Source organism: Phascolarctos cinereus, unplaced genomic scaffold, assembly GCF_003287225.1.
Source record: "Phascolarctos cinereus isolate Bilbo 61053 unplaced genomic scaffold, phaCin_HiC Scaffold_3;HRSCAF=262, whole genome shotgun sequence".
NCBI classification, from domain to species: Eukaryota; Metazoa; Chordata; class Mammalia; order Diprotodontia; family Phascolarctidae; genus Phascolarctos; species Phascolarctos cinereus.
The window spans coordinates 210204466-210232410 of record NW_027555736.1 but is presented as its reverse complement, the minus strand read 5'-3'; the positions used below and the strand labels follow the sequence as shown (position 1 = coordinate 210232410).

Genomic DNA, 27945 nt, shown 5'->3' with positions numbered 1-27945 from the left:
TTAAAATTCCAGCCCAGATTACTAACATTAATATTAATAGTTCACATTTGTATGAAATATGAAAGTTTACAAAGTACTTTTCTCATAACAACACTATAAGGTAGGTAATGCAAATATTATTATCCTTTCTTTATAGACAGAAGAACTGAAGCACAATAAGGTGAAGTGACTTGCCCAGAATCACACGATAACTGTCATTGCCAGGATCTGAATCTGGGTCTTTTGAATCCAAGTCTAACACTTTCCCCACTAACCATACTAAACTGTAGTGCATACCTACTTGCTCTATGGACAGTGAGTAGACCAGTTTGACAATAATTAAGAATTCACATAGGGAGTAGAGGAATATAAAACTGAAAAAGAAGTTAAGCTTACAGGCTTGAAAGGAGTAGGAAAAGCTGACGGGGCTAAATTACATATCCTTCTGTATTAGGAATAGGCAGGAAGGGACAAGGGAACTTTCTTAAAAGGGTAAGGACATTTCTGAACCTCTAATAGTCAAAGCAGCCCAAGGAAGCCTTCTAATTCTAAAGCTCTTAGCAGCCTGTAGGAGATGTCTCCTTTGTGGACAGGACTACTACGCTGGCAGATCAGGGAAACACCATAAATATAGTTAACTTTAATTTCTGCAAAGCATCTGAACAAGTTGCTTATGCTATAAGACTGAAACATGCAGTCTAAATATTAGTACAGTTGGGTGTACTGACAACTGATTAAATGGCCAAACTTTAATAGCTTCATTAATTTTGAAGAAGATCTCTGGTGGAATACCCTAGCTATCTATCTTTAAACTTAAAATAACTGCCATCATTGTTTAGAATTCACTTTCACTTTATTTTTAGATACAGAATAGAGAAAAATGTTTTGAAGTAACCTGAAAGTTAAACATTGTGAAAAATAAAGAAAATTCATTAAATCATTCTAAAATATTTTTAAGAGACTATAGTCATTATCACATGTACTTATAATGTGCCAGGCACAGTGCTAAGCATTGGGGATCTAGAGAAAGGGAAAAACATTGTCCCTGCCCTCAAAAAGTTCACATTTTAGTGGGAGAAACATTATATAAATGATTATGTAGAGCTAGGACCTGGTTAATTTAAGTTTGAATCATACAAAATTCAATTTAGTGATTTAGTACTACAAAATACCAGGTCACATTTAATATTGGCCAAAATTCAGTTAATGTAACATATGCAAGGTAGATAGCTGAGGGTTTTACCCTGCTATCTTGTCAAGTCGGCATTTAACCTAATGTCATGTGTGGATGTTATGTGCTGCTGTATATAATATTATCAACAGCTGTGTTATGTTTTTAAAAAGTCCTTAACAAAGTGAACAAAAGGAAGAATACTTTAGATGGAAACTGCTAGGACAAAAAAGAAGAGGCTCATTATTACCCCAAAACAAAAATGTGACAGAATTAAATGGCATAAATGTGGAGTGAGATATAGGAATGCACAGGCAGAGAATATTACAAAACATGCAGGTGAAATAAAAGAAAAACGCAATACTGCATTAGCTTTTTGTGGTTTGTAACTACAAGGAGTAGAAGTGTTTCAGTGATAGAAATAGAGTATCTTTTAGCTATATAGATTGAAATAAAAAATGTATTCTTCTTGGCCAAGCAGCCATTAGGAAAAAGCTTCAAGTTTAGGTAAGGCAATAAATGGAAAGGGAAATAAAATAGCTAGAGAAGAAATTTTTACGCAAGTGTTGGTTAGATCACTTTAAAAACTGAGTTCAATCACATAATTTAAAAATTATCAGAGAGGTGGTCAGTGCAAATGAGGATGCAGCAGCTAAATATCCTGATGATCTGATGAAAATAATCAAAGAAGGTAGATAGAATAATTAACAAATGCCTAATGTCGATGATACATGCTTATTCTAGAAAAAGATGGCTTACAGAATCTTATGTTTCCAAGAAAGAAAAAACAACCTGGATTGAAGGGATCACCAGACACTTTTGTTGGGAGGTAAGGCAGAAAAGAATTTAAAATTAAAACTAATAATCATGCATAACCATTGATTGGTTCTAGTTTTTTAGTGGTCATATAAGAAAGCTATTTTTAAAGAATGGTTTTCAAAGTCCAACTGTTGAAAAATATTTTAAGGTGAATAATACCACAATTAAAGTATCACTAATTTTAGATAATGCTCCATGTCATCCAACTACACTTGGTTCACTGTAGGAAAATGTGAGCAAGTAAATTCACTGAGATGTAGATTAAGTATTTGGAACCTACCAAAGTAGGGGTGGGGAACCTGTGGCCCCAGGTCACATGCGGCCTTCTAGGTCCTTGAGTGTGGCCTTTTGACTAAATCCAAGTTTTACAGAACAAATCCTTTTATTAAGGGGATTTGTTATGTGAAGTTTGGATTCAATCAAAGGGCCACACTTGAGGACCTGGAGGGCCACATGTGGCCTTGAGGCCGAAAGTTCTCTATTCCTATATCAGAGTATATGTGAAGACTCGAAGAGAAGACAGTTCAATCTACATTGCTAAATATTTTAAGTAATGATGTTTTTGTCATGGTATAGGCCTATTTTTAGGTTCAATATTCATGCTCCCTGGTAGTCAACTGTGATGCTCATCTCCAATACAAGTATAACTATTATCCCTACCCCACTCTTAACTCTGTGGAAGTTACAAACCTCCTTTCTGCACCAGGCTTCTGCTCTTAAGGGAAGCTGTAATCAAACCCTGTCCTATGTACCCACAGCAGCAGCTGCATAATTATCACAGGAAATCTCCACCCCACTCCCAGTCTCTATATCTGCTGTGCCCCTGCTCACTGCCCCATGATGCTACACTCTAAGGTGGTGAGAAGTGGGTGAAACCCCACATCCTTCTCGTGCTCCCTTTTCATTTTAGGAGGGACAGAGTGAGCTGCACAGGATAAGCTAGCATGGAGGGGTTGTGATCTACATTCCACATCTCATCCCATTCCGCTCTAACTCATTTTTGCTTCTGCAGACTTTTCTACCTTTACCCCAGCAGCCCCCACATCTGCGGCCCCCTCCTCTGATCTGTTAGTTTTTGTCTAGATATACCATTTTAGGAAGTTTCTAGCTCTCCATCCTCACTTCTCTATGGGCTCAACTCCTGAGTCTTGACCTTACCCCCTCAAAGGTATCCCTACCCATCCATTACCAGCTAATTTTATGTATTATCTTCTCTCGTTAAAATGTAAGCTCCTTCAGGGAGGGACTGTCTTTTAACACTGTATTTGTATTCCCAGTACTTAGCATAGTACCTGGGCACAAAGTAAGCACTTAATAAATGCTTTATCTGCCTATTGTTATCTTTCCACCAAAATTCAATTCTCTTAATTCTGTAAAGGGTAGATACCACCATCCTTCTAATCACCAGGTTCACAACTCAGGTGTCATCCTCAATTCTTCACTTTTACTCACTCAACATATACAAGCAATTGTCAAAAATTTACTGTTTCTATCTCTATAACATCTCCTGTATCCACTCCTTTCTCTCTACTCACACAGCCACCAGGCCCTCACCCCATCTTGTTGGCATTATTACAATAACCTCCCTGCTTCAAATCTCTCCTCACTTCAGTCTACTTTCCACACCAGCCAAAGAATTTTTTTTTTTTTTGGTGAGGCAATCGGGATTAAGTGACTTGTCCAGGGTCACACAGCTAATAAGTGTCAAGTGTCTGAGGCCAGATTTGAACTCAGATCCTCCTGACTCTAAGGCAGGCACTATACAAAGAAATTTTTTAAAAGCACAAATCAACCATGTCACACTGTCTCCCTCTCTAATGTCCAGTGGCTTATTATCTTTAGAATAAATATAACCTCCTCTGTATGCCATTTAAAGCCTTTTATAAACTGTTCCCAAATTACCTTTCCAGCTTTATTTTATGCATTATTTCCCTTCTTGCACTCTACAGTCCAGCCAAATTTGTCTTCTTGTGGTTCCTTACACTCATACAAAAACAAATAGGAATAGGAAATTAAGGTATGATATCGCTCATTAAACAGATCCATGAAAAAGTAAGAAGTATGGGTTTATTCTAGAAACTTTCTGCTGAGTCAGAATCAGAGAATTAACTTTTGCTTATTATTTTTGTATAATGCATGATTATCTACAGACACATATGGTTCTTGCTGAAAAGTTTTCATGTTCACTAAATGTCATGATCAATTATTATTTGATTGCTATATTGTACAGCTTACAAAAAAGCATCTAAAATTCATCTCTTTGGTTAGATACGTCAATCAAATTAATTGATTAATCAGTAACAATTACTATTTTTGAGTCTGCCTACCCACTAGGAAATACACAGGGGTTATAATAATGAGAAATATTCAATCACATTGTTCTCAAGAGCAGAAAGGTTTTTTCCTACCATTAATAATTTTTCAAAATATTGTTTATTTTTTATCTCGTACTTACAACATTTTCTACTTGTTTCATAATGTTCAAAGTACATTAGTACAAGAGTATATGTATATAATTTATAAATAAATATGAACATATTAGAGTATGAGTACAAAAAGTTTTTACTGATAGAAGTGTGTGATTAAAAAAGTCTGCAGACCACTGGCTTACATCATCACAGATCATATAGATCTGACAAATTTGTCTTAAACAAAAATAAAAGCAGGTAACTATTAAAACATCTGAAGATATGTGTTCACTGGAGGAAATTTCTCTGCAAATGTTTATGTTAGGTATGTAAAAGGAGCTTGACACTTGTGGAATTGGATTATAGTTAAAATGATCATGATTCACATTATATAATATTGTAAGACTTACAAAAGTTTTTCCTGTAAACAAAATGTGAGATAAGTAGTATATTATTTCCATTTTATAGATGAAGAAATTTTTAAAAAATTTATTTATTTTTAGTTTTCAACATTCACTTCCATAAGATTTTAAGTTCCAAATTTTCACCCCATCTTGCCCCTCCCCCACCCCAAGATGGCATGCATTCTTAATACCCCTTCCCCTAGTCTGCCCTCTCTTCTATCTTTTCCCCCCTTCTCTTATCCCCTTCCCCTTCTATTTTCCTGCAGGACAGGATAGATTTCTGTACCCCATTTCCTATATTTCTTATTTCCCAGTTGCATGTGAAAACATTTCTTTTTGAACATGTGTTTTTAAAACTTTGGGTTCCAAATTTTCTCCCTTCCTCCCTTCCCACCCACCTCATTGAAAAGGCAAGCAACTCAATACAGGTGGGGATGAGAGCAGGGGGATGATAAGAGAGGAGGGCAGATTGGGAGAGGGGGGTAATCAGAAGCTTTGGGGGTTTGTACAACTGTTTTCAGAGATACTTCTAGGGACCTGTAAATTTTCAGTTCTTCCAAAGTGGTATGATAAGGGGCAAGGTGTTACTCCTTTCCTGGCCTGTGCTCTGGTCTGTGAGTAACCACAAGCACTCTTTCCTGTCTTGGAACTGTGAGGAGGATTTTCTCTGCACTACCACTACAAGCTCCACCACACTAGTGCTCCTTCTTGCCCCAGCACCGCCGCCCAGAACTGTGACCCAGATCTCAGCACTGGCAAAGCAAGAGAATCCTGTATCAGCAAAGTGATCCCTGCAATCGCCCTCTGATCAGCCACTCGATTCCCCCTCAGTCTGTGGGTTGGAAGCTCAGGAGGCAGCTGCTGCCCCAGGGCTGAGCTTGGGGAATGGGGCTGGGACCTAGCTTCTCTCTCTCACCTCAGAAACAGACTTTTCCCACTGACCTTCTAAGCTGTCTTTGGCATTTGTGGGTTGAGAAGTCTGGAAACCGCCACAGCTTCCCAGGATTCAGTCCTCGGAGGCCTGCTCCAGGTTTTCTGAGGCCTATTTTGCCTGCGTGCCCACGCCAAACTGCATTCCAGCGCGATATACCTTTCTGATCAACCATCCAGGTTGTCTTGGCCTGGAAATTTGTTTCACTCTTTTTGTGCATTCTGCTGCTTTAGAATTTGTTTACAGCCATTTTTTTAAACAGGTATTTGGAGGGGTTTGGGGGAGAGCTCAAACAAGCCAGTGCTTTCACTCCACCATCTTGGCTCTGCCCCCTCGATGAAGAAATTTTTTCTTGTGACTCAAGAGTTTAAGGGCTTGCCCTGGGCCATCTTGCTAGTAAGAACTGGGCATTTAAACTGATATTTGAACACAGGCCTCTGAGTCCAATGCTCTGAAAATCTTATCTATTAGCAGAATTGCTAGAATTCAAATTAATATATGCTAGGGAAAAATTTGAAGAGAGAATAAAGATAAGAAATGAAGAGAAGGAAGAAGTATGTGAGAAGAAAAAACTGACATGGTTTAAAAACATAAAATACAGTGATTTCAACCTCATATTCATACATATCCAACTGAAGTTTACGTTTAGTTGACAATTCTAGTTAAAATTTCAAATAAGAAAAAAAATAATACTTACGGTCTTTCTTTGCCACCTGTGACTATAAGCCCATCTTTAAGGGTTGTGTACATTGCAAAGACAGGTCCATTATGAGCTTTGGCCACAACACGACACAGAACATGGTCTTTCCATACACAGACATCTCCACTGATGGTACCTGTAAATGTCAAGTTATTCTGAAAGGGGAAAAATATACTCATCAAAAGATTCAAATGAGGAAAATAATGGATGCAAATAATTCTAACATAAAACATATGACTTCTCAGTGCAAACAATGATTATCTAGTTTATAAATTACTGATGCTCCCCACCCAACTGTCTATTTTTTATTACCTGTTTCTTAGAGTGCCTTAAAGAAATGGAACAACTCAGTGTTGTTATTTTCAATAGTTTTGATAAAAGATATAATCAGAGAAGCGACTGAAACTAATTGCTAAAACTATGTTTGAAGAATCCTATGGATTTAGTTACCTTTGTCAATATTTATACAGAGACGTGATTTTATCACTATGGGCTCCCCACACTGAAGCAAATCACAATCCCTCAATGCCTTAGTGAATAATCTTGAGTTGTGATAAAAAAAAAAATCACATGTTGACCCACTTCTTGGGAGCCTCAGATGAAATTATGTTCAGTGCTTTGCAAACTTTAAAGTGCTATATAAATGTCACTTATTTTATTATGTATATTACATTTGGATTAGCCACCAAGAATTTAAAATAAGAAGTAAATATTCCATTAATCACTCACCCCAAGTTATAGTTAAATTTTACTAATATATTTGAATCTTCATAGTTCATTAAAATGCCAAACTGTGTTCTAGCACAAGCTAGAAGCTTACTGATGATCTATGAAAAGGCTAAAATAAAGTAACTGCCCATTAGCATCACTCCTCTCTGGAACATAGTTGTTTCTCCTCTCCTTTTCTGTCTTTCTCCCTTTTCTTCTCATGAACAGAGGGTACTCCTTAGCCTAGTATTCCAGGTTCTCTGCAGTCTGGTTCTCACCAACCTTACCAGACTTATTTTCTTCTTTCCCATCTTATTTCACACTTCTTTCCTTCATACAGTCTACATTCTAGTCAGACCACTAGCTACGCTCTGATCCTATCCTGTCTTGCCCTGCCTTCATTTATTCACAGGCCATTCCTCAGGAAGAAAAAGTACTTTTTCATTATCTCTTCCTGTTAGACCTAACTCAGTTGTGACATTTTTCTTTCACGAAGTCATACCTTATCTCCCAGATGAAAGCAAATTCTCCCTTCTCGAAATTTCTTAGAGCACTATATCAGGACCTCTTTTTTACCCTGATCATATTCTACCATATGCTTATTTCTTATACATGTCTTATCTATTTCCTATTTACATGTATATATATGTGTGCATATAAATGTGTGTGTATACATATATGCATACAAGTATTGTGTATCTGTGTGTGTGTGTGTGTGCGCATGTATGCTCATGGTGGTATGACATCTCCGGAGCAAGTACTGTATTATTTTTTTATCGTATCCCCACACAAACCACAGTGACTTATACTAAATAAGGAGGCACTTAAATAAACATTTGTTGAATTGAATTAAGGCTGCAGAAGCCACATGGTTGCTGTTCCTTTGTTGTTAAAAAAAATGCTTAAAACACAAACCTGAAACCTAAAAAGTAGAGGAAACCCTAAGTATAAACATAGCCACAAATTGTCTTTCTTGTAGGAGCACAGGCACAGATTGCTGCTACTTAACACTGAGAGGCACTTTTCAGGAATTTGAAAAACTGCTGAAAGAAGATATATTTTAGGAGATCTGGATGCCTGTGTATTCTGTCCCCTATTGTAATTCTGAGTAAGTCACTTGTCTTCCATAGGTGGAAATAAACACTCTATGATTTATTGTGGTATATAAGAGTGACAATCAAACTTATAATTCACATTTATAGGGTGCTTTAACACCAAGTGCTTTTCTTACAACAATCCTGTACTATAGACACAGTTCAAGGATTCTTAAACACATTTTAAAGAGGAGGAAAAGGAAGCTCCAAAAGGGTACATGGCTTGCTCCTGCTCACCCAAATGAGTAAATAGCTGAGGTTGGAAATTAAGGTCCTCTTGATTCAAAGCTTTACTTAAATAAGCTATTATTACCTTCTCTCCAATTAAGCTTCCTCCTCTTTCAGAACAGCAACATTAGGGAAAAAGTAAGGGAGGTTTTATGCAAAGAGAGAAGCATATTTTACGATTCAGAGATTACATAAGCCTGTGTATAATAATAGTTCATTTGTGTAAGTAAGGAAATTTAGGGAAATACACAACATACAAAGTTACAAAGAATGGTTAAATTGATACACATGCACAAATACACACACGTACACACTTTTTAAAAGCTCAATCAAAATACATACTGCTCCAAAAGCTACAGCTAGCATCGTCTGCATCCGGGCATCTTCTATTGTACTCAGCAGTCCTTTCTTACTAAGAAGAGCTCTTCCAGCTAAGGTCCAGAACCTGACATGTTTTACTCCTACTGAAACAAACTGAGTATCTGAATCTGGTCTGAATTCTGCTACGAAAATACGCTGGTTGTGGCCCGCTCTGCTGGCAACTTTGGCACCTAATAACAACAAACAACAAAAGCTCTATAAAGAGATCAAGTTTAAAATAAAAAAAAACTGATTGCTTTTTAAAACTTAATATTATTAATACTGTTTGCTTTATAACACATTTTTTCCTAAATCCATTTCCCTCTCACACACAAACCATCCTTTATAATAAAGATTAAAAAAGAGGAAAAAAGGCAGCTCAATAAAACTAACAAATATATCTATTGGGTCTGCCAGTATATGTGATATTCCATACCTGAAATTCCTCATCTCTGCAATGAAGGGAATTTCATTTTTGCACTATTCTCCAGAGTGAAGGTTAGCCATTATATGTTTACAAAGAATTCAGTTCTTTGTTCTTCTTGTTTACATTAATATATAATCATTGTATATGTTATTTTTTTGGTTCTCTTATTTCATTCTGCATTAGTTCATATACATCTTCCTATGCTTTTTCTGGATTCTACATATTTGTCATTTCTTACAGTAATATTTCACTACATTTATGTAACACAATTTGTGTGGCCATTCCCCACTGTGCACCCAATTTGTTTCCAGTTCTTTGCTATCACAAAAAGTGCTGCTATGGTTATGTTGAAGTATATGGTACCTTTATTTATACCTATGACCTCTTTGGAGTATGCCTAGTAGTGGGTATATAGACACTTTAGTCACTTTTTAAAAAGCAAAATTACAAACTGTTTTTAATAATGGCTGGATTAATTTATATCTCCACCAAGAAAGTGTCAGTATGCCTGTTTTCCAGTAGATCCTCCAATATTGATTATTCCCAACTCTGCCAATCAACTGGCTATGAGGTGAAACCTTAGAGATATGCTGATTATATTTTCTTATTATTACTGATGTGCTAAAATCTTTCAGGTGATTGATAACAGTTTTCAATTCTTTTAAGAACTATTTTTTCATATGCTTTTGCCACAAATATTGTAGAATGGTTTGTAGTCTCGCATTGAAGTTAATTCCTTATCAGATTCCTACCACAGGTTATCAGATTCCTATCAGAAATAACATTGCAAAAATTTTTTGACGATTTCCCATATTATTCTTGCTAAACTGCAAAAGCACTTCAATTCTGTGAAATCATTTATATTATTTTTATGATCTCTTCTATACCTTGTTTGATAACACTGTCTCATAACCATAGCTGTGAAAAGTACCTGATTTTTATTCTCTTCTCATGTTTCTTTATCATTTAGCCTTTCATTCAGGTTGCACAACCATTTTGAATTTATTGTGCTATGTGGTGTAAAATGCTGGATTAAAACTGATTTCTGTCAAATTGCTTTCCAGTTTTCCTAGTAGTTTTCACTGAACAGGTCATTTCCCCCAAGCAATTTATATGCTTGGGTTACTCACTTGGAACATTTCTGATCTGTATTCAGCTTGTTCTAATGACCTATAAAAGTGACTAAGTTTTAAAGTAATCAAAACTTGTTTCAAAGGCTGTAACTGAAAACCAGAAAGTATGCCTGCTTTTCTTGTTGCCATCCCCTAAAGGCATGATTATGTATGGCTCACTTAGCTATCATATTCTCAGCATATCTTCTTAGATTTAGTTTACCCATGATCTCTATTATTCAAACACATAAGTTCTTGCAAAGCAAGCACTGCAACTTTTTTTTAACCATAAAGCCTCTGTGCAGGTGTATTTAACTTTACATAATAATGTTCCCCAAAAGTTTTATAATAAACAGAAATTTAGTAAATTAAAACAATTTCCCCAATGACTTTTCATTATTATTCTGACATAATTTATTTTCATTTTTATTTTTGTTGGCAGTGATTTTAAATATTTTATTCATCACTCCCCAATTTCTTTGGAGAATCAGTTATCCACAAACACATTACTGAAAGGAATTATTAGGCAAATCCTTTTGTAACATGAATAAATCCTTCTTTAGATGATGTGTCACATTTTTATTTTTAAAATTATTCTCATAAATGATAATTAAGATTTTGGTGTATTAGTTTTTCTTAATGCTGTCATAAATATGCAGAGAATAGACAGTTATATATGTTGGTTATTTGTAACAAAATGGCAAATCATGAAATTAATATAAAAACAGTTCACATAAAATTCATTCTGAACTGTAGTCTCTATAAACATAACTTATAAAGAAAAATCTTTTTTTTTTTTTTACCTTCTTGCCACTTCCAAATGGTAATGGTATGTTCTGGGTCCAGACCCACAGAAAGCAACAATTTGCCAGTGGCACTAAAGCTGACAGAACATACGCCTTTTGAATGGTAACATCGTAATATGGACAAAGTTTGCTTGTTAATTGCATCCCAGATGTGTATAGAAGGAGCTGTAGCTAAACAACAATTGAGGAAATAAATATGTTATAGATTTGTTACAAATGCTGTTTTAGTTTCTACAAATAGTATGTAATCTCTGAAATATGAAACAGTTAATGAAATTAAGGACAATATCTTATCTCTCTTAGAGATAATTCAAAACATTTGCAATTTAAAATAACTAAAGAAAAAGTAAACACAATGTGAGGATACAGGATGTGCCAAAAGTCTTAGTGGTTTTAAACTTACATAAAGGACACTGCTCACAAGGTAATGTTTTCATGCATTTGTTTAATATTTATTCAGTTTGCATATTATAATGCGTCTATTCACTTACATTTCACACAATAACTTTAAAACTCCTTTTTTGTTTTGTTTTTGGTGAGGTGATCAGGGTTAAATGACTTGCCCCGGTCACATAACTAGTAAGTGTCAAGTGTCTGAAGCCGAATTTGAACTCAGGTCCTACTGACTCCAAGGCTGCAGCTCTATCCACTGCGCCACCTAGCTGCCCTCTAAAACTCCTTAAACCTAAACCAAAATATATTCTTGGGGCTATACAATTAAGATGGGTAAGAGAGATAAGAGCAACTGAAAAGACTAACTAAATGTATGTTAGGGTGAGTAAAGATTGTGAATGCTAGCTATACTAATGTATAGCCATATTTTTTTCTGCTTACAATTTTTTCCTTTAAATATTTGTCCCCAGTGTTGGTCTATTAAAATTTTTAAAAATAACTATTCTTCTGAACATAATGACCATTTTTACACATTGAAAATATCCATTCTCCATGAATCTCCCCATTTGTAACATCCAAATAAATTTTGAAAAATATATCTAGTAGCTAATTTAACAGTCTCAGAAAGTGATGGAATAAAATGAACTTAGATTACAGACAAGATACATATAGGATAGACAGAAGGTGACCTTGGAGGGGAAGGCATGAGCATGTAAAGTAACGATGAAAAGCTTTTTGGAGGAGACAGAAAATAAGCTGTTTTCTTTAAAAAAAATAAACTTTGCTCTATTTTTAAATATATTTTACTGATGACTCTTCCAAATTACTTTTCAGATTTAAACATAGGTTCCCAAAGTGGGTGATACTGCCCCAGGGGATACTGGAACTCTCCAGGAGGGCACTAGTAGTCTCAGGTACAGTCAGGGGGTGTTGAATAAAAATAAGGGGGCAGTGGAAGCATAAGGAAAGAAGAGAAGAAATTTTGAAAAACCATTCATACATGTTTCATCTATTGTGTAACAGAGTTAAAGTCACAGTGACTACATTATTTTCCAAATAAATACACAAAATGCAAGTTATAACTGATCACTTATAGAACAATCAAGTGTGGGTTGGCAAGCATGTCGTGCATTGTCAAAAAGTCCAGCATGTATCAGCAGGAGTATGTGTGTGTAATGACTTGTTTACAATATGATACCATACAGTTACATGATACAATATTGCATCATGAAAATTTCAATGCAGGAAAAACCCCACAAATTTACAATAAATTATTAAATTTAAGACACGTATTAAAAATATTTTATATTTTTTTGAAATGATGCAAATTTTTAAAAAATGGCTAAAAGGTTAAAGAAAGCAGATTCTAGGGGGGCGCCAAGTAATTTTTTTAAGGGGGCAGTAGGCCAAATAAGTTTGGCAACCTCTGGACCAATTCACAGCTTCACCAACAATTAGCACATTAATATACCTGTTTTACCACAGACCCTTCAATATCTGTCATTTTTATTTGTTGTCAACTTTGCCAATCCGAAAGGTGTAAAGTAGAACCTCAGTACTGTTTCAATTCTCAGTTCTCTAATTATTAATATTTTGGAGGATTTTTTCATATGACTGTTTGTAGACTGGATTTCTTCCTCAGAAAACTGCCTGCTCATATCCCTTGACCATCTGTCAACTGAGGAATGGGTTACATTTTTTTTTATACTTTTCAATTTGAATCAATTCTTGTATGTCCAATAAAATACATTCTGGGGAGCAATCTGTAACTAAATTGAATATCCTTTGACCCCAATTGATGCCACTACTAGGTCAAAGAGATCAATGAAAGAAGGACTCAGATGCACAAAAATATTTACAGTAGTTCTTTATGTGGTGGCAAGTAACTGAAAGCTAAAGAGGGTGCTTATCAATTGTGGTTGAATGGTTGAAAAATTGTGATACATGAATGTAATTATGGTATATGAATATAATACTATTATGTTGTAAGGAATGGTGACAGTGACTTTCAGAAAAAACTGGAAGATTTGTATTAACTGATAAAGAAGGAAGTAAGCAGAAACAAGAACACTTTATACAATAACAACATTGTAAAGACAATTTTGGAAGACTTAAGAATTGTGATCAATGCAAATTTCTAACAATTAGTTCTGTGGACTGCTGATAAAGCATGCTACCCAGCTCCTGACAGAGAGGTGATGGACTCAGGGAGCAGACAAAGGCACGTATTTTTGGACATGGACAATATAGAGAATTAGTCTGTTTTTCTTTTTAAATTATTCTCATAAAATTTTGCATAGAAGGTAAAGTAGATATGAATAAATGAAAGAGCATTCATTAGGCACTTAATATGTGCCAAGCACAGTGTTAAGGTTCAGTGATAAAAAAAAAATAGTCCTTCCCCAAAAGGAGCTTACATTTATATTCTAACTGGGAAGACAACATACATTGGCAATTGGCACTTTGAAAAATTGCTGGTATAGTGAGTGGGAGAATGCGGAAGGAGGCTGACACACTCCTTCAGGAAAAATGGCACTGTTGATTTAGTCAGGGTTCTAAGCCTGGAGGAAGGTGAAGGGTACACACTGGGTATTAAGCAGCTGTCAAGACTACTGAGATTGAAAGCATAAAGAGTGAAATAAAGTACAGCTGGAGTCTGCCTGAAATAGTGGGCCAGGCGAGATGGTGGCATATAGATTGTTAGTAATTAATGTGATCTTGGTCCCCTTTCTGAGGGTAATATGAGGTGTCAGTTTCTATGTATTTGGTATCTTCTACTCTTTAAGTTACCCTGAGAATACATCCCTCAGTGCCCTTAATACTACTGTCCCTGCCAGCAGGGGCTTCTTCCTCTGTGCATACCTGGTACAATTCATCTTTTCACATCTATGTTTTCTTCAGTGTCATTTCACCTTCCTCTATAAGCACATCTGCGACATGACTGTTCTGCTGTTTTTACAGGGAAGAGGGTTCACTGTAAAAATATGGGCAGGTTTCCTTTACCTGTCCGCTTTCTCAATGCCACATTATGGCACAGAGGTGACCCTGGGTTCTTGATGACTAATCCAGGGGAACAAGCTCTGGCTGCTTTTACCACACTAGAGAAGCTTCAAGTACAGTCCTGGCAGCAGACTCTGTTACCTGAGGCTGAGCTTTGCTAAGTTCTGAAAGGCTCACTGCCAGTCAGCTAGCATTTTGGGGATCTACTCTTTGGCCATATGAAATGGTCCTCAGTTGTGTGCCCTACCTTCACCTCCATGGAGCAAAGGGCAGAGTGATAGGAATAGGAGACAGGATGCTAAGAATCACGTAGTTTTCAGGCCATCTATAAACATTACTTTTACTGTTGGTACTCAGTGTGGGATTGCTGTATAATTACCAGCGCCAGAACATGTTACTAAAGGAATTGAACCATATTAGTTTTGACATTCTTGTTATAAATGAATCCAGGAGACACTAATAATATAAAACTACTAATAGCTCACATTTAAACGGTGCTTTATTCAGGTTAGCTCTTTTGATTTTCACAACTCTGTAATGTAGGCATTATTATTATTCTCATTTTACAGATGAAGAAACTGAGGCTCCAAGAGGTTAAATGATTTGCCTAAAGGCACAGTTATGTGAGTACCTGAGACATAACTTTGAACCCAAGTCTTTCTTACTTACTGAAAGTCTAGGACCCTATCAATTATGCCATGCTTTAAGGATAGTTTGCAATTTTCCTTGGAAAGGCAAATAAAAGTTGGTGGAGTTAGTTTTATTGTGTTTCTAAAGGCAATAAGAAACACTTTTTCATTAAACATTTGGCCTTCTTGTGCTATTATTAAACTCATCAAAACTCATGATAGGTATTTGCAAAAAAAGACCAACACAAAAATAACTGCAATTTGTTTGCCATCATCTACTGAAGAGGATAAAGAGGTAGAGAAAATCAATGAAGAATTAATCAAATTAACTCAGCATAAGCTTTCATATTTGGTGACTTCAATACAAAGGAAAAGATAAGTGAAGTTAGCAAAAAAAAGAATGTCAGAATAGATGGCTTAAGACCAAAGACGTAGAATACACAATAGCCCATACCTGTAGGTCATGAATACTTTTTTGAGAAAGGAATCAGAAAAGTGGTGGACTGACAGGTACAACATGAAACATTGTATTTTAACAGAGAAGAAAGAGATCATTCTTGATGTGGCTATCTGTCCACTGTCAGACTGAACTTATTAGAACAAAGATCAAAATTAATATAAAGTTAAAAGAATAAAAATCAGAAAAAATTTATCATGAATAATCCAAACTACTCCAACATGTTCTATTTAGACAAGTTGTTGAAAATAATGGGAAATAAAGGAAAGGATGTTGACAGCGATTGCAACAATTTCAAATGAAGTTTAAGCAATATAAATCGTCATAATGAGGAGACCAAGATAACCTAAAAACAACCTTGTAATCAGTGAACATTTAACTTATTTATCTAGCAGAGAAATATGCCAGCTAAAGGCAACACTATGTTAGAATATAATCTTGTTTTTAAAATCTTGTGGATAAGAATGGTGGAAGATTATGACTATTATTATCTTATAAGAAAAAAGAAGCAGTGCAGGATAAAACTAGTCTTAAGAAAGAGACCCAACTAAAGCATAGTCATTCAGAGGGCATTTACATCTCTTCTGTGTTCAAAAGGCAGCAGAGTAAAAAGGACAGCAAGCTGGCCTCAGAATCAGGAACAAATGGATCCAAGACCCGTGTCTGAGATACCCTGGCTGAGAAGGTGCTAACCTATTCCAGGAAAGTGAGTTTCCTCATTTCAGAATTCCCTTTATTAATGAAATCATAGTTCCAGTTTCTTATCCCTGCTCTCCTCCATCTCAGTCCCTATTACTTAGTTACATAAACTTCTGACTAGAAAAGAAAAACCTAAAGTACCATAAAATCAATAAATAATTTAAGATAGAAAATGTTCAAAATTCAAATATGTAACAGTATATATCATTATATAATTTGTTCAGTAACAGAGAGACAGAGAGAGAGAGAGAGAGAGAGAGAGAGAGAGAGAGAGAGAGAGAGAGAGAGAGTGTGTGTGTGTGTGTGTGTGTGTGTGTGTGTGTGTAGAGGGGAAGAAACAGACCTGTGATTTATTTAATATTGGGAACCCCACTTATAATAGCATTAGAAAACCATGGTACTGCTGGGATCTAATTATGGTCACACAGTTAGTATATGTTGGAAGGCAGGACCTGAATCTAGGTCTTCTATCTCTAAGGTTGGCCCCCTCTCTACTATGCTAAGATGATTTAGTGGCAATCACTACACAAGGATTTTTTGCATATGCAAATACATATTTCCCAGGAACCCACATATTATGTTAGCAAAATGTAAAAGCTGACTTAAGAAATATGACATTGAAAAGAATCGCTCAACATGTATAATCTATATCAAATTGTTTGCCTTCTCAACTAGGGGAAAGGGAAGAAGGGAGGGGATTTGGAACTCAAAATTTGAAAGAAAAAGTTAAAGAAATTTACATGTAATCTGAAAAAATATTTGGAAAAAAAGGAAAAAATGCTCAGCTAAAATTACTACAAAATTCAAAGTTATATACAATTACAGTAAACTTCCATTAACCAAACCATCAGTCATGTCAAATGAGTGCTATATTTACTTTTTACATTTTTTTATTAAAAAGACACAAATAATATCTGGTATCAGGGATTTATTTAAATTTTAAAAATTACAATCTCCCAGTTATGTCACTAAAATATCACAAATTCAGCCTGACCTCTTAAACCTTAATTCTAATGCCTTTCCCCTGTTGATTATCTCCAATTTATCCTACATGTCTGTGTATCTTATTTGTACAAAGTCATTTGCATGCTGTCTCCCCAATTAGACTGTCATTCCCTTGAGAGTAAGGACTGTCTTTTTGCTTCTCATTGCAACCCTAGCACTTAGCACAGTGTCCGGAACATAGTAGGTGCTTAAGTGTTAACTGACTGAAAAATTGACCAAACCTACTTAATAAATTCTAAATTCAAGGGGAAAAAAGGAGTATCTTTTAAAATTATTTTATTTTTTATTATGAATTTAACAAAAATGAATATTTCAAAATACAAATATTAGAAAAGGAAGACTTTATATGAAACTGTAAACTCTGATCATATGCAGCATTTAAAAAAGGATATTTTAAATTAAACCTGGCTATAAACCTTCCCTGCTTGTCTGTGTCCTCTGGGAACTTCTTTCTGCTCTATTCTGTATTTTAAAAAATAACTCATTGCTCTTTAAGAAAAATCTGTACTACTCACCAGCTCTTCTCCCCTCCCCTCACAAATTGTAATAAATTAATATGGTCAAATAAAATAAATATACTGTCAATGTCTAACAATTTATGTCTCATTCAGAACCTCTAGAGTCTAGACCATTGTCTTTCTGCTAAGGAGTGAGAGGGATGTCATAAGTTATGACCAGCATTGATCATAGTTCTGTAGTCTTTCAAAGTTGGTTTCCTATACATTTTTGTAATAACTGTGTAAATGGGTTTTTGCTCACTTCACCTTGCATCAGTTCATACAGGTCTTCCTGTGTTTCTCTGAATCCATCATATTCATCATTTCTCATCATAATAATATTTTAGTATATACAACATAGTTATTCAGCCATTTCCCAAGTAATAAAGCACCCACTTTGTTTTCAGTCCTTTGCTACAACAACAGACCTTTCCCTCTGCCTTTGACCTTTATGTGGTATATGCCTGGTACCCAGACTCTTAGCAATTAGCATTTATGGGTTCCACTAGTATATTTCAAGCCTAAAAGTATTCTGCGGCCAAATTAATTTGAGAAATGCTTATCTAGTAGTCTATGTAAGGACTATATCAGTGCTCCTTTCTGTATCAGTCATTACTGTTAGCCTCTTAACTCATTACTTGATTCTAGTCTCTACAACCCTCTGTTCAATTGATCCTCCAACATCTGCCAGATTGATATACCTGAATCACTGGTCTGACCATGTCACCCTGCTTCTCAAAAAGCTTCAGGGACCCCCCTATTGCCTCAAAGATAAAATGCAAACTGTTTGATATTTAAAGCCCTTCACAGCCTAGCTTGGAACTCTCTAGACTGCTTTCAAATTACTTCCCACTCACAGGTTATCTTCGCTGTGTTCTCACTAAACTGGTGTACTTGCTTATCCCCAGTACACTCCACCTCCCACTCTTGGGCTTTTGCCTAGGCTGTGCCTTCTAGGGCTGAAGTGCTTGCTCTCTTTCCTCAACTGTTTTTTGGAATTCCTTTATTGAAGAGCCTACAGGAGGCCTTTCATGATTCTCATAGTTGTTAATGTTTCATTCCAAAATTACTTTGAATATACTTTGTATATATTTTGTATTTATTTATTTCTGTAAATGTTACTTTGCCTCAGTAGAATTAAGTTAGCTCCTTAAGGGGAGACGATTTTCATTTTTGCCTTGATATTCCCAGTACCTACTACAGTACCTAGCACATAGCAGGTATTTAATTAGAGCTTACTGAATTATTACTTTATCCATTTTTGGACTATCACTACTTTAATAACCTATTTTAACCTGAAAAACCTTAGAATTTAATTTCCCTTACCTGACATGTCTGCTGAGTCTCCTGTAATGGAAAAGCAGCAGAAAAATCATTAGATCATAAATAATACAAATGATAACAAATTTCAAAACTATGACTTATTAACACTAGCTTTTAGTTCATTTTCTAATTCATCAGTACTGGTAGTGCTGCTTTAAAAATGAAACAATAAACAGGAATTTTACTATACCATAATCCAAGATAAATTAGATAAGCTAAATTTGGGAAATAATTTTCCTTTGGTTATCACAAAAAAGCCATAACACATTTCAGACATTTATAGGAAAAGTCTTCCAACTTTTTTGACTGTATAACCCATTAGAAAATAAGTTTCTGAGTACAGAGTGCCAATATTTACATATTTATAAACTGGTATTTGTACTGTTGTACTTGTAATTATGCATACTCCATAACACAGAGAAATTTAAAAGGGATGAGATAAAGATGAAATAATATTTAGTCTTAATAGAGAGCCACCAGAATTTACTGAGTAGTGGAGTGATATGGTTCAGACCTGAGCTTTAAGAAAAATATATTTTGGCAGTCATGTGTTGGACTGACTAGAAAGGGGAGAGACAAGGCAGAAAGAACAACTAGGAAGGTACTGAAATAGTCCAGGTGAGAACTAATGGAGGTATGAACTAGGGCCCAACATGAAAGCAGAGGTTGCAGGAATACTCCAGAGGGCTGTCTATATTTAGTATAGTGCTGTATTTATGTATATTACTTTCAAACAGAAAGTTTTGTTTGTTTTGATGAGCACTAAAATCCTTTTCTGGTTAGAACAGAACTATATAAAAATGAAAATGTGCTAACTTAACTATAGGACCAATCAAGAGAAACACACTAAGCAAAAGTTTCTAGCTGATCAGTTTGACTTCTTAAAAAATGTAAACAATCAAAAGACTCAAAAGAAACATAAAGGCTGCCGTGTCCATTAGGTAATTGCTCTAGCTCTGAGAGTCATAATCAGTGCAACCAAAACCAACCCAATTATTTCAGTTTTTTTGCAAATTTTCTTACAGCTGGTATGACCAACTGGCCAAATCTATAACGAACTGTTCACACTAATCACAAATATGGCTGATTTAGAGAGACAAAGTGTGGTATGGGGGTAGAGAACTGGCCTCACTCTGGAAAACCTGGGTTCAAGTCCTGCCTCTGACATATGCTGGCTATCTGACTCATAGCAAGTTGCATAATATATCAGGGCCAGTAGTAACTCTTAGAGTACAAATTACAAACTGATTTGCATTGTTGGAGGGAGTCTTGTCCCAAGAGTTCCCTGAAATGAAAATGAAATCACATCTGCCCCAAATAGCTAATCTGATCAAATTGACCATATCCAATCATTTTGCTTCTGTAGATATAGTATTGTTTCTTTCATGTATAGTGCTTAAGAAAGACAAGTGAACAAAGACAAGAGTTCAAAATAGTAAAAGAAGCAAATTTGAAAATAAGAGTAAGAGAAAAGGGATAATGAAGAAAACTTCACCAATAAAGACTTTCTCTGTGCTACCTATTACTATCGGGTTCAATATCTATTCTAAATCAATTCTCTCTGCTTCTCTCCCCCCCCCCCGCCTCTTTTTTCACTATTCCCCCTCTCACATTCTTCCACTTGACTTTAAAGCTGCTGACCAAGTTGTCTGTTGCTGAGAAATCTGTTGAAGGAATTTAATTTGAACCCCAGGAGTTTGCATTCAATGTGCTAACATTCAGGAGAGAATTCTACACAGGCTTAGGTATTCAAAATGAATGGAGGGAAAAGGGAAACTGAATACTTGCTCATGCAGAGAAAGGTTTAAAGCAATCAAATAAATAGGTATATGTTATTTTTGTTTTTTTTCAAGGACACTCAGTATCCATAAAGACATCTCATAACGGAAAAGCATTCACCTATAACTCACAAGACCTAGGTGCTAGTCTCAGGTTCTGCCATTCACTATTTAACCTTTGGCAAGTCACTTTTTTTGGGGGGGAGGTACACCTCATCTGAGAAATGAAGCATTCTACATTTCTAAGATAAATGTTTCAGAATTTCATTGTATTACTGGACACCAAACTTTCTATTTCCCTTTATATTCTGAATTAATGGAATTTAAAAATGGTATTATAGTGTGCAAAAACTAACTAGGTACATGTCTTGCTACTAATAATAAAGTGTTTTCTTGGAAATCTTCATTCGTTATGGAAGAAACATGTTTAAAGACAATAGTTTGGATGAAATGTTGTGTAGCATGAATCTGACTCATATGTTGTTATTGCTAATAATAATACAAATACTCTACATTTATGTTGGATATTTTTTATATATCTTCCTTCATTTGCTCATCACAACAACCCTAAGGAAGGTAGGGCATGTCTCTCCTTTCATAGCAAATTTTTATAATCAGGCCAGCTGAGTAGTAGAAGTTTTTGTCATTGCAATACTAAATCTATTAATTAATACATTAATACTAAAACATCTGGGTACTATAATAGGATACAAGTATGAGAGATCTTAATATTTTTAATCTTTATTTATGATCAAGTCTATATCCTATGCAACTAGGTAAATGAGTTCTTAGGCTTGCCATTCCCTTGCTAATAGTTATATTCGTGTATAAGATTAGGTCTTTTAAAGTACTGAATTTCTTCAAGATGATATGAGGGTAATGTATATAATATATACTACATATACCCTCAAAAATAGGGGACAAGACAAAGATTTAAAAGGTTTTTAATTTAGTGGAGTAATAGACTTTGATAAAACAACAAGATTAGACTTAGAAATCTAAGAACTAGGATATATATATATATATATATATATATATGTATATGTATATGTGTACGTATATGTATATATACGTACACATATACATATACTTATTTTCGATTGGCTTCTAAGTGTTTCTAACAGGAAATACAGCCTTTAAGTATGTTTTAGTAATAAATTCTCAAAATTGGATTAGGGATTTTACATATAAAATCATACTAATAATTGTAAAGGATTTAATTTTTTTTCCTTTCCCCCCTACTTTGAAGTATCTGTGTAATAATATTAAGGGATGGGAAGGCTCATTTTCTAAGGCAGGCCTTGTTCTTCCAGCCTGTGAATGTTACTTTCCATATCAGATACAAGGTTTGGGTAAAGACAGAAAGAGCAAGTGGTATGTAAAAACTGAAATCCTCTGAGGTTTCAGGTGAATTAGGGGTTCCTAATCTGTTGTTCTTATAGCTCTGTTGTTAATAGGCTTAGATCCATAAAGTTCGAGTTAGTTTTCATCAATATGGACTACTTATTGGAAAAGCAAGTTTAGGAGGTTGTACTAAATTGTAGTGGGTCTTCTTGCTGACAGATTTTAGCAGAGTTATCTAGGAATCTCTGCAAGAACTTGGAACCAAAGCAGAGAAGCAGATCTTCTCGTATGAAGTTCCCTTCAGAACTGCCCTGAGGACAAGGCCTGTTCTGGAATGTCCAAGGGAAGATATTTCTAGGGACTAGACAACTACATGGGACACCTGGGACTCAAGATAAAATGTGCTGATTAAATGAATGTTGGGAGTGGGTTACCAGGTTACAAGGAAACTTGCTGTTATTTAATATTGATGCTCATTATTGTATTCCTCTGGCTTTTGTTTGTTTCATGGTGTTTATGTTTACTGAGTTTTCACAGCGACCTTGGTGATATGTAAATCTTCCCTCTCAAATTAGTACATGCTGAGCCTCTAAGTGATCTAAACTGTAACCTGACTTAGTTTACTTGCAGATGAGGAAACTTAAGGCTTGGGATGAATAAATGAATTGTCTAGACAACAAAGCTTCAGCAGCAGGGTCCAAGATGCAAATCCACAACAACGGTTATCTTTTACCCCTCAAACTTTTTTTAGTGGTATAGCCATAACTTGAACAAAACAAACAAGTAAACAAAAAAGAGTACAGAGATAACTAATATAGATAAATCCCAATATTTTTTCCATAAAAATGTCATATAAGCCCAACATTTTCCATTTATGCATTAGTTTGTTTTTAAAAATTACAAACATACCTACTTGGCCAGTTGCCACTACGTTGATAAATCTGGGGTGCTGATTTACAGTGAGGCACAGAATATCATCATTATGTTCCTGATAAAAACTCTGAAAGCCTAAAATTAAGAATATATATGTATGTTAATTCACTATTTGCTACTGTAATGCATTTTAAAGAATGAGAATTTGAAAACATTTAAGTAGAAAAGTAAAATACTGCTTATTCAAAACTAATGGTGTCAAACTCAAAAAGAAATGGATTGCCGCAGGCACCACACTGACATAGAAAGTCACAAATTAACATTGCTCATGTTGAATTTTATTTATTTTGTTAAAGATTTCCCAATTACATTTTAATCTTGTTTAGACAGCACTAGGGAATTCTGAGGATGCATGTGGCCCACTGCCCTAAGTTTGATACCTCCGTTTAGAGTATATCTAGGTTGCAGGGATAAACTGAAATGCTTTCATAATTTTCTGCCTGTTTCATAGTAAAAGAATATTACTGGGAAAGCTAAAAAAAATGTGAATAAATATCTCGCCAATATGTTCAATCTTTCTTCAAATGATGGTTTGGGTACTTTAATTATATGATGATGATGATGATGATGATGTTAATAATAGCAGCATTTATATAGCACTTTAAAGGTTCACAAAGTGCTTTACCAATACTATTTAATTTAATTCTCAACATCTCCAAAAAAAGCTAGATAGGCATTCAAAAAGCTATTTTCTCTAATTTTTAGTCAAATAATAAATCATAAACAGTTTTAAAAGTAGATGTATTGCTTCTTTGGTTTTCTTCACAGCCTGACCTTCTCCTTGGGTTTTTTTGGCTGTTGGACCCTGGCCCTGCAAAATTTACACTCATCCTACACATCGTTTAATTAGTCACTGTGACTGGGCAACTGTTTATATTTCCATAAAAGTTTATAGAGCAGTACTGTTTCAGTGTATTGTAGTAGGTACAACTGAATTAATATCATAATATAGCTCCCCTTTTGACAGTGACGTCACTAGGAAAACTGTAGTATAAGGAAGTTCTTTTCTATTGTCAGCATGGTCTTTCTAAGAGAATTATTACATTTAATAACAGTGATAATTTTAATGGCCTCCTCTACCTTAGAATTATTATTACTGTATGAGGTTTCCTTCACACTAGAATACAGTGTTTTTGCAACTCAATTTTTTTTTTTAAAAAGGGATGCAGTTTTCCCAACCTGTTGCCACATTGTGTAAGATCCCAACAGATGCAGTGTGGTAAATTATATCATTGCCATCATTCAAATAGTGAACATTGTTCCTGCAATCTCTGCCTCGATAGCCAAAAACAAGTTCCAACACGAGGTCCTATCAAGAATAAGGATACAGCTATTATGAATTTAAAATCCCTTAATATACTTTTCCCAAAGCTCTGTTCTATGGATAACATTAGCATACTTCACAAAGCTAAATTTTGTGTTGTGTTTCTAAGACAGAATCATATAATTAGACTGATGTCTAATTTTCTAATTCTAAGCATACTTCTGCACATAAAACTTTTTTTCTATTAATTAAAGTTAGGTTTTCCAGAGATCCTTTTCAATGCTTAGTGTATTGTATGTACTTAATGAACACAAAATTATAACAGAGAACACAGAAGAGGCATCCTCATCCAAAGAATTCTGATTTTTTTCTTAAAAAAAAACTGATAAAAAATCAGACTGAAAAAAAGAACATGTCTTTGATGTATATTCTAAGTTTTTTTCACCATAGTTAAACATTTTAATATTATTAATGACAAAGTATTCCATGCATTTAAGTCAAAATTACTTATAAGTACCTAAATATTTCAACCAACTAATAAGTTAGATCCAATAATTGTAAAATTTCAAATAAAAAGTGATTCATTTGTAATTTCATGAGGAATGTACCTATTATTTCATGTTAACATAAATTCTAGATTGGAGTCTAGAAATTCTTTAGAATTTGATCCCATTTGGGATTCTGTTTAGTTAAAGGGACCATAAAAGTTAACACAGACACTAAGAAGAAGAGAACATAAAAGCTCAGTTTTGATTAATACTAAAGCAAGTAAAAATTAATATAAAATGGAATTTTCCTTACCTCGATAGGTCTCTTTTTTTTGCCAACATTATTTGTCTGAAGTTTTTCAGGCTGTGGTAATGCCCTACTAACTGGTGGTCTGAAATAGAGAACTGTGAATAAGAAAAGGCCGTCTGTCACCCATTCTGTCTTTTAAAAAAAATCTTCTAATCTATTATCTGAAAAGAGAAAACTGTTATATTAAACTGTACTCACTGTTTTAATACTAACACCTTTATGAACACTGGATTGCAATCAGAAGACTTGGGTATGAGTTCCAGCTCTGGTACTCACTAGCTATGAAATGATAGGCAAATCACAACCTGAGACTCAGTTTCCTCATCTGTAAAAGAAATAATGTTTGCACTATTTACCTCAGAGGGTTGTTTTGAGGAAAGTGGTTTGCAAACTGTAAAACACTAAATAGTAATCTAAAACTGTTATTCCACAATAATATGTGGTTGTGGTTTCTTAGAGTTTTTCAGTATATTTTAATTTCTATATTTTTCACAATTTAAGGTATATTATTCTTAGTCCTGCTATCCCTAAAAGTAAAGTAAATGGGAATTATAATCTATAGCTTAAGGACTGTGGCCTCCTTGAAGATAGGATTATGTCCATTATATCCTGGATTGTAATGTTACTATAGAAACCTAGTGGTCTGAAACAGTTAGTAGTAAGAAAAAGCCATATACAAACCACTCTGCTTTAACAATATCTCTTAACCTACCAATCATAATGTAACCACTTACTAAGTTTGTATAGCATAAATCATTAAGGATTTAAAAGCATTCATTAGGTTTTTAAAACCTAATTAATCCTCATAACATCCTTCTGGGGTATATAGGAAACAAGTATCCCCAATTTTACAATCAGAGAAAAAAATCTAAGTAGGTCAAGTGATTTGCTCATTTTCACAAGCTAGTGATCAAACTGGGTATAAAAGTTAGGGAACTTCTGGCTCAAACCAGTGCTTTTTGCTTTTCTGTAACATACTGATAGGGCACACAGTGAGGGAGCATATAGAAAAAGTACAGAGAGGAAATCATGTTTTTGCTATAAACGTTGCTAGTTAATCCATGTAGTTCTTTGTGTCTCTGATGCCAAATTAGAGCCAGAAATGACAATGGAATAACCCAGGGGTGGGGAACCTGTGGCCTCAAGGACCCATGTGGCCCTGTAGGTCCTCAAGTATGGCCCTTTGACTGAATCCAAACTTCACAGAAGAAATCCCCTTAATAGAAGATTTGTTCTGTAAAAGTTGGACTCAGTCAAAAGGTCACGCCCAAGGAACCAGAAGACTACATGTGGCCTTAAGGCTGCAGGTTCCTCACCCCTGGAATAACCACTAGAAGCTGGGAAAGTAACAGTACAAACTCTTGGATACAGCAGCTAAATTACATTCACCAGGCACAGATAACCTAGTGAGATGGGTATACACTATATAGGTTGTTGGCATTCTCAGACTCATTTTTCTCACTTTATGACCATGAGCCTGCTTTTCAAAATTATATAAATGAAACCCCTTTAGCCAGGAAGGAATTTTAATCTAAAACTTAATTTTTCTCCACAACATAATCTTTCCTCAGGCATTCCTTTCTAATAAATGACTAATTTCCAACATTTCAAAATTTGAACAAAACTCTCTAAATATATTTTCAGGAATAATAGGCAGCAAAGAGCTTTTTTTTTTTTTTGCAATTGTTTTCTCTGAATCACTAGTGAATCAACAAATTCCCCTCTTATTTCTTCCATTCCTACATTGTCAATACATTTCTAATTTTTCTATTCCTTAATCTTCACAACCTTGGGTGCCAGCTTGCTTTATGAATCAATTTTAACACACTGTGATCAAAACCAAGATTTTCTTGTTTTTAAAATGCTTATTATTTGACAATCAGTCAAATGTGTAGGTTCATTAATTCTATATATGCCACTACTTAGGAATCTTAGACTCTGAGAGGAGGGTTAAATGATTTACTGAGTACTCAAAATTAATTTTACTGTACTCTGGCCATAACATAACAGCACAAAATTTGGTAGATGGAGCTATCTTGTATCCTAAAGAAAGGTTATACTAGAAAGAACTCACACAGCACTTATAAATCATATAATGGAGAACCAACGCATGGATCCTGAGAACAGTATTATAGTAGGACATCAGTATTAAAAATATTTAACAAAGTTTATTTTTCATCCAAATCCATTGCAGAAAATTACACTACAATAGTACCAGGGTGTTGTGGGAGGATGGTCATGCAACAGGTCTTAATCTGGACCAAGACTTCCAAATCTATTGCTTCACAAAGACATTGGTACTCAAAAGCACAAGTTAGTAAGGAGAGTAGGATCTCTCCACCTACAATTGGTGCTTGCTATGAATCCCATTTGCAAATATTCATTGAGACAATTAGTCTATGGTGTATAAGTTATTTATTCCCATAAAAGAGAAATACATTTCACATTATGAACCCCTTTCAGTTTGTAGGAGCTTATTTAAAATCCTTTGCTTATTTTACATAAATGGTATGAAAAAATTTATATCCTATCATTATTCAAGAATTCTGCAGACTAAAATCCAATTAGATAAAACAAATTCAACTAAAACATCAATAACGTTTTCACATAGGTGAAAAGTGGATTTAACATACTGATTCGGAGCAACTATATGAACTCTAAGTTAAATCAATGTCACA

At 34.9% G+C, this 27945-nt stretch overlaps 1 protein-coding gene across 2 annotated transcripts in view; it reads right to left on the bottom strand.

Annotated features, from left to right (window-relative positions):
- The window catches only part of EML5 (EMAP like 5), a 182843-nt gene that overhangs the window by 14466 nt on the left and 140432 nt on the right, over nt 1-27945 (bottom strand). Inside the window, exons 29-35 of one of the 2 annotated variants that reach the window (XM_078151443.1) lie at nt 25271-25349; nt 24385-24514; nt 23182-23280; nt 19154-19174; nt 11145-11318; nt 8785-8993; nt 6410-6567 (exon numbers count right to left, since the gene is read on the bottom strand). In XM_078151443.1, the coding sequence (XP_078007569.1) occupies nt 6410-6567; nt 8785-8993; nt 11145-11318; nt 19154-19174; nt 23182-23280; nt 24385-24514; nt 25271-25349 (870 nt within the window). The remainder of the gene's footprint in view (nt 1-6409; nt 6568-8784; nt 8994-11144; nt 11319-19153; nt 19175-23181; nt 23281-24384; nt 24515-25270; nt 25350-27945) is intronic. The other variant, XM_078151444.1, reaches the window with a different exon arrangement.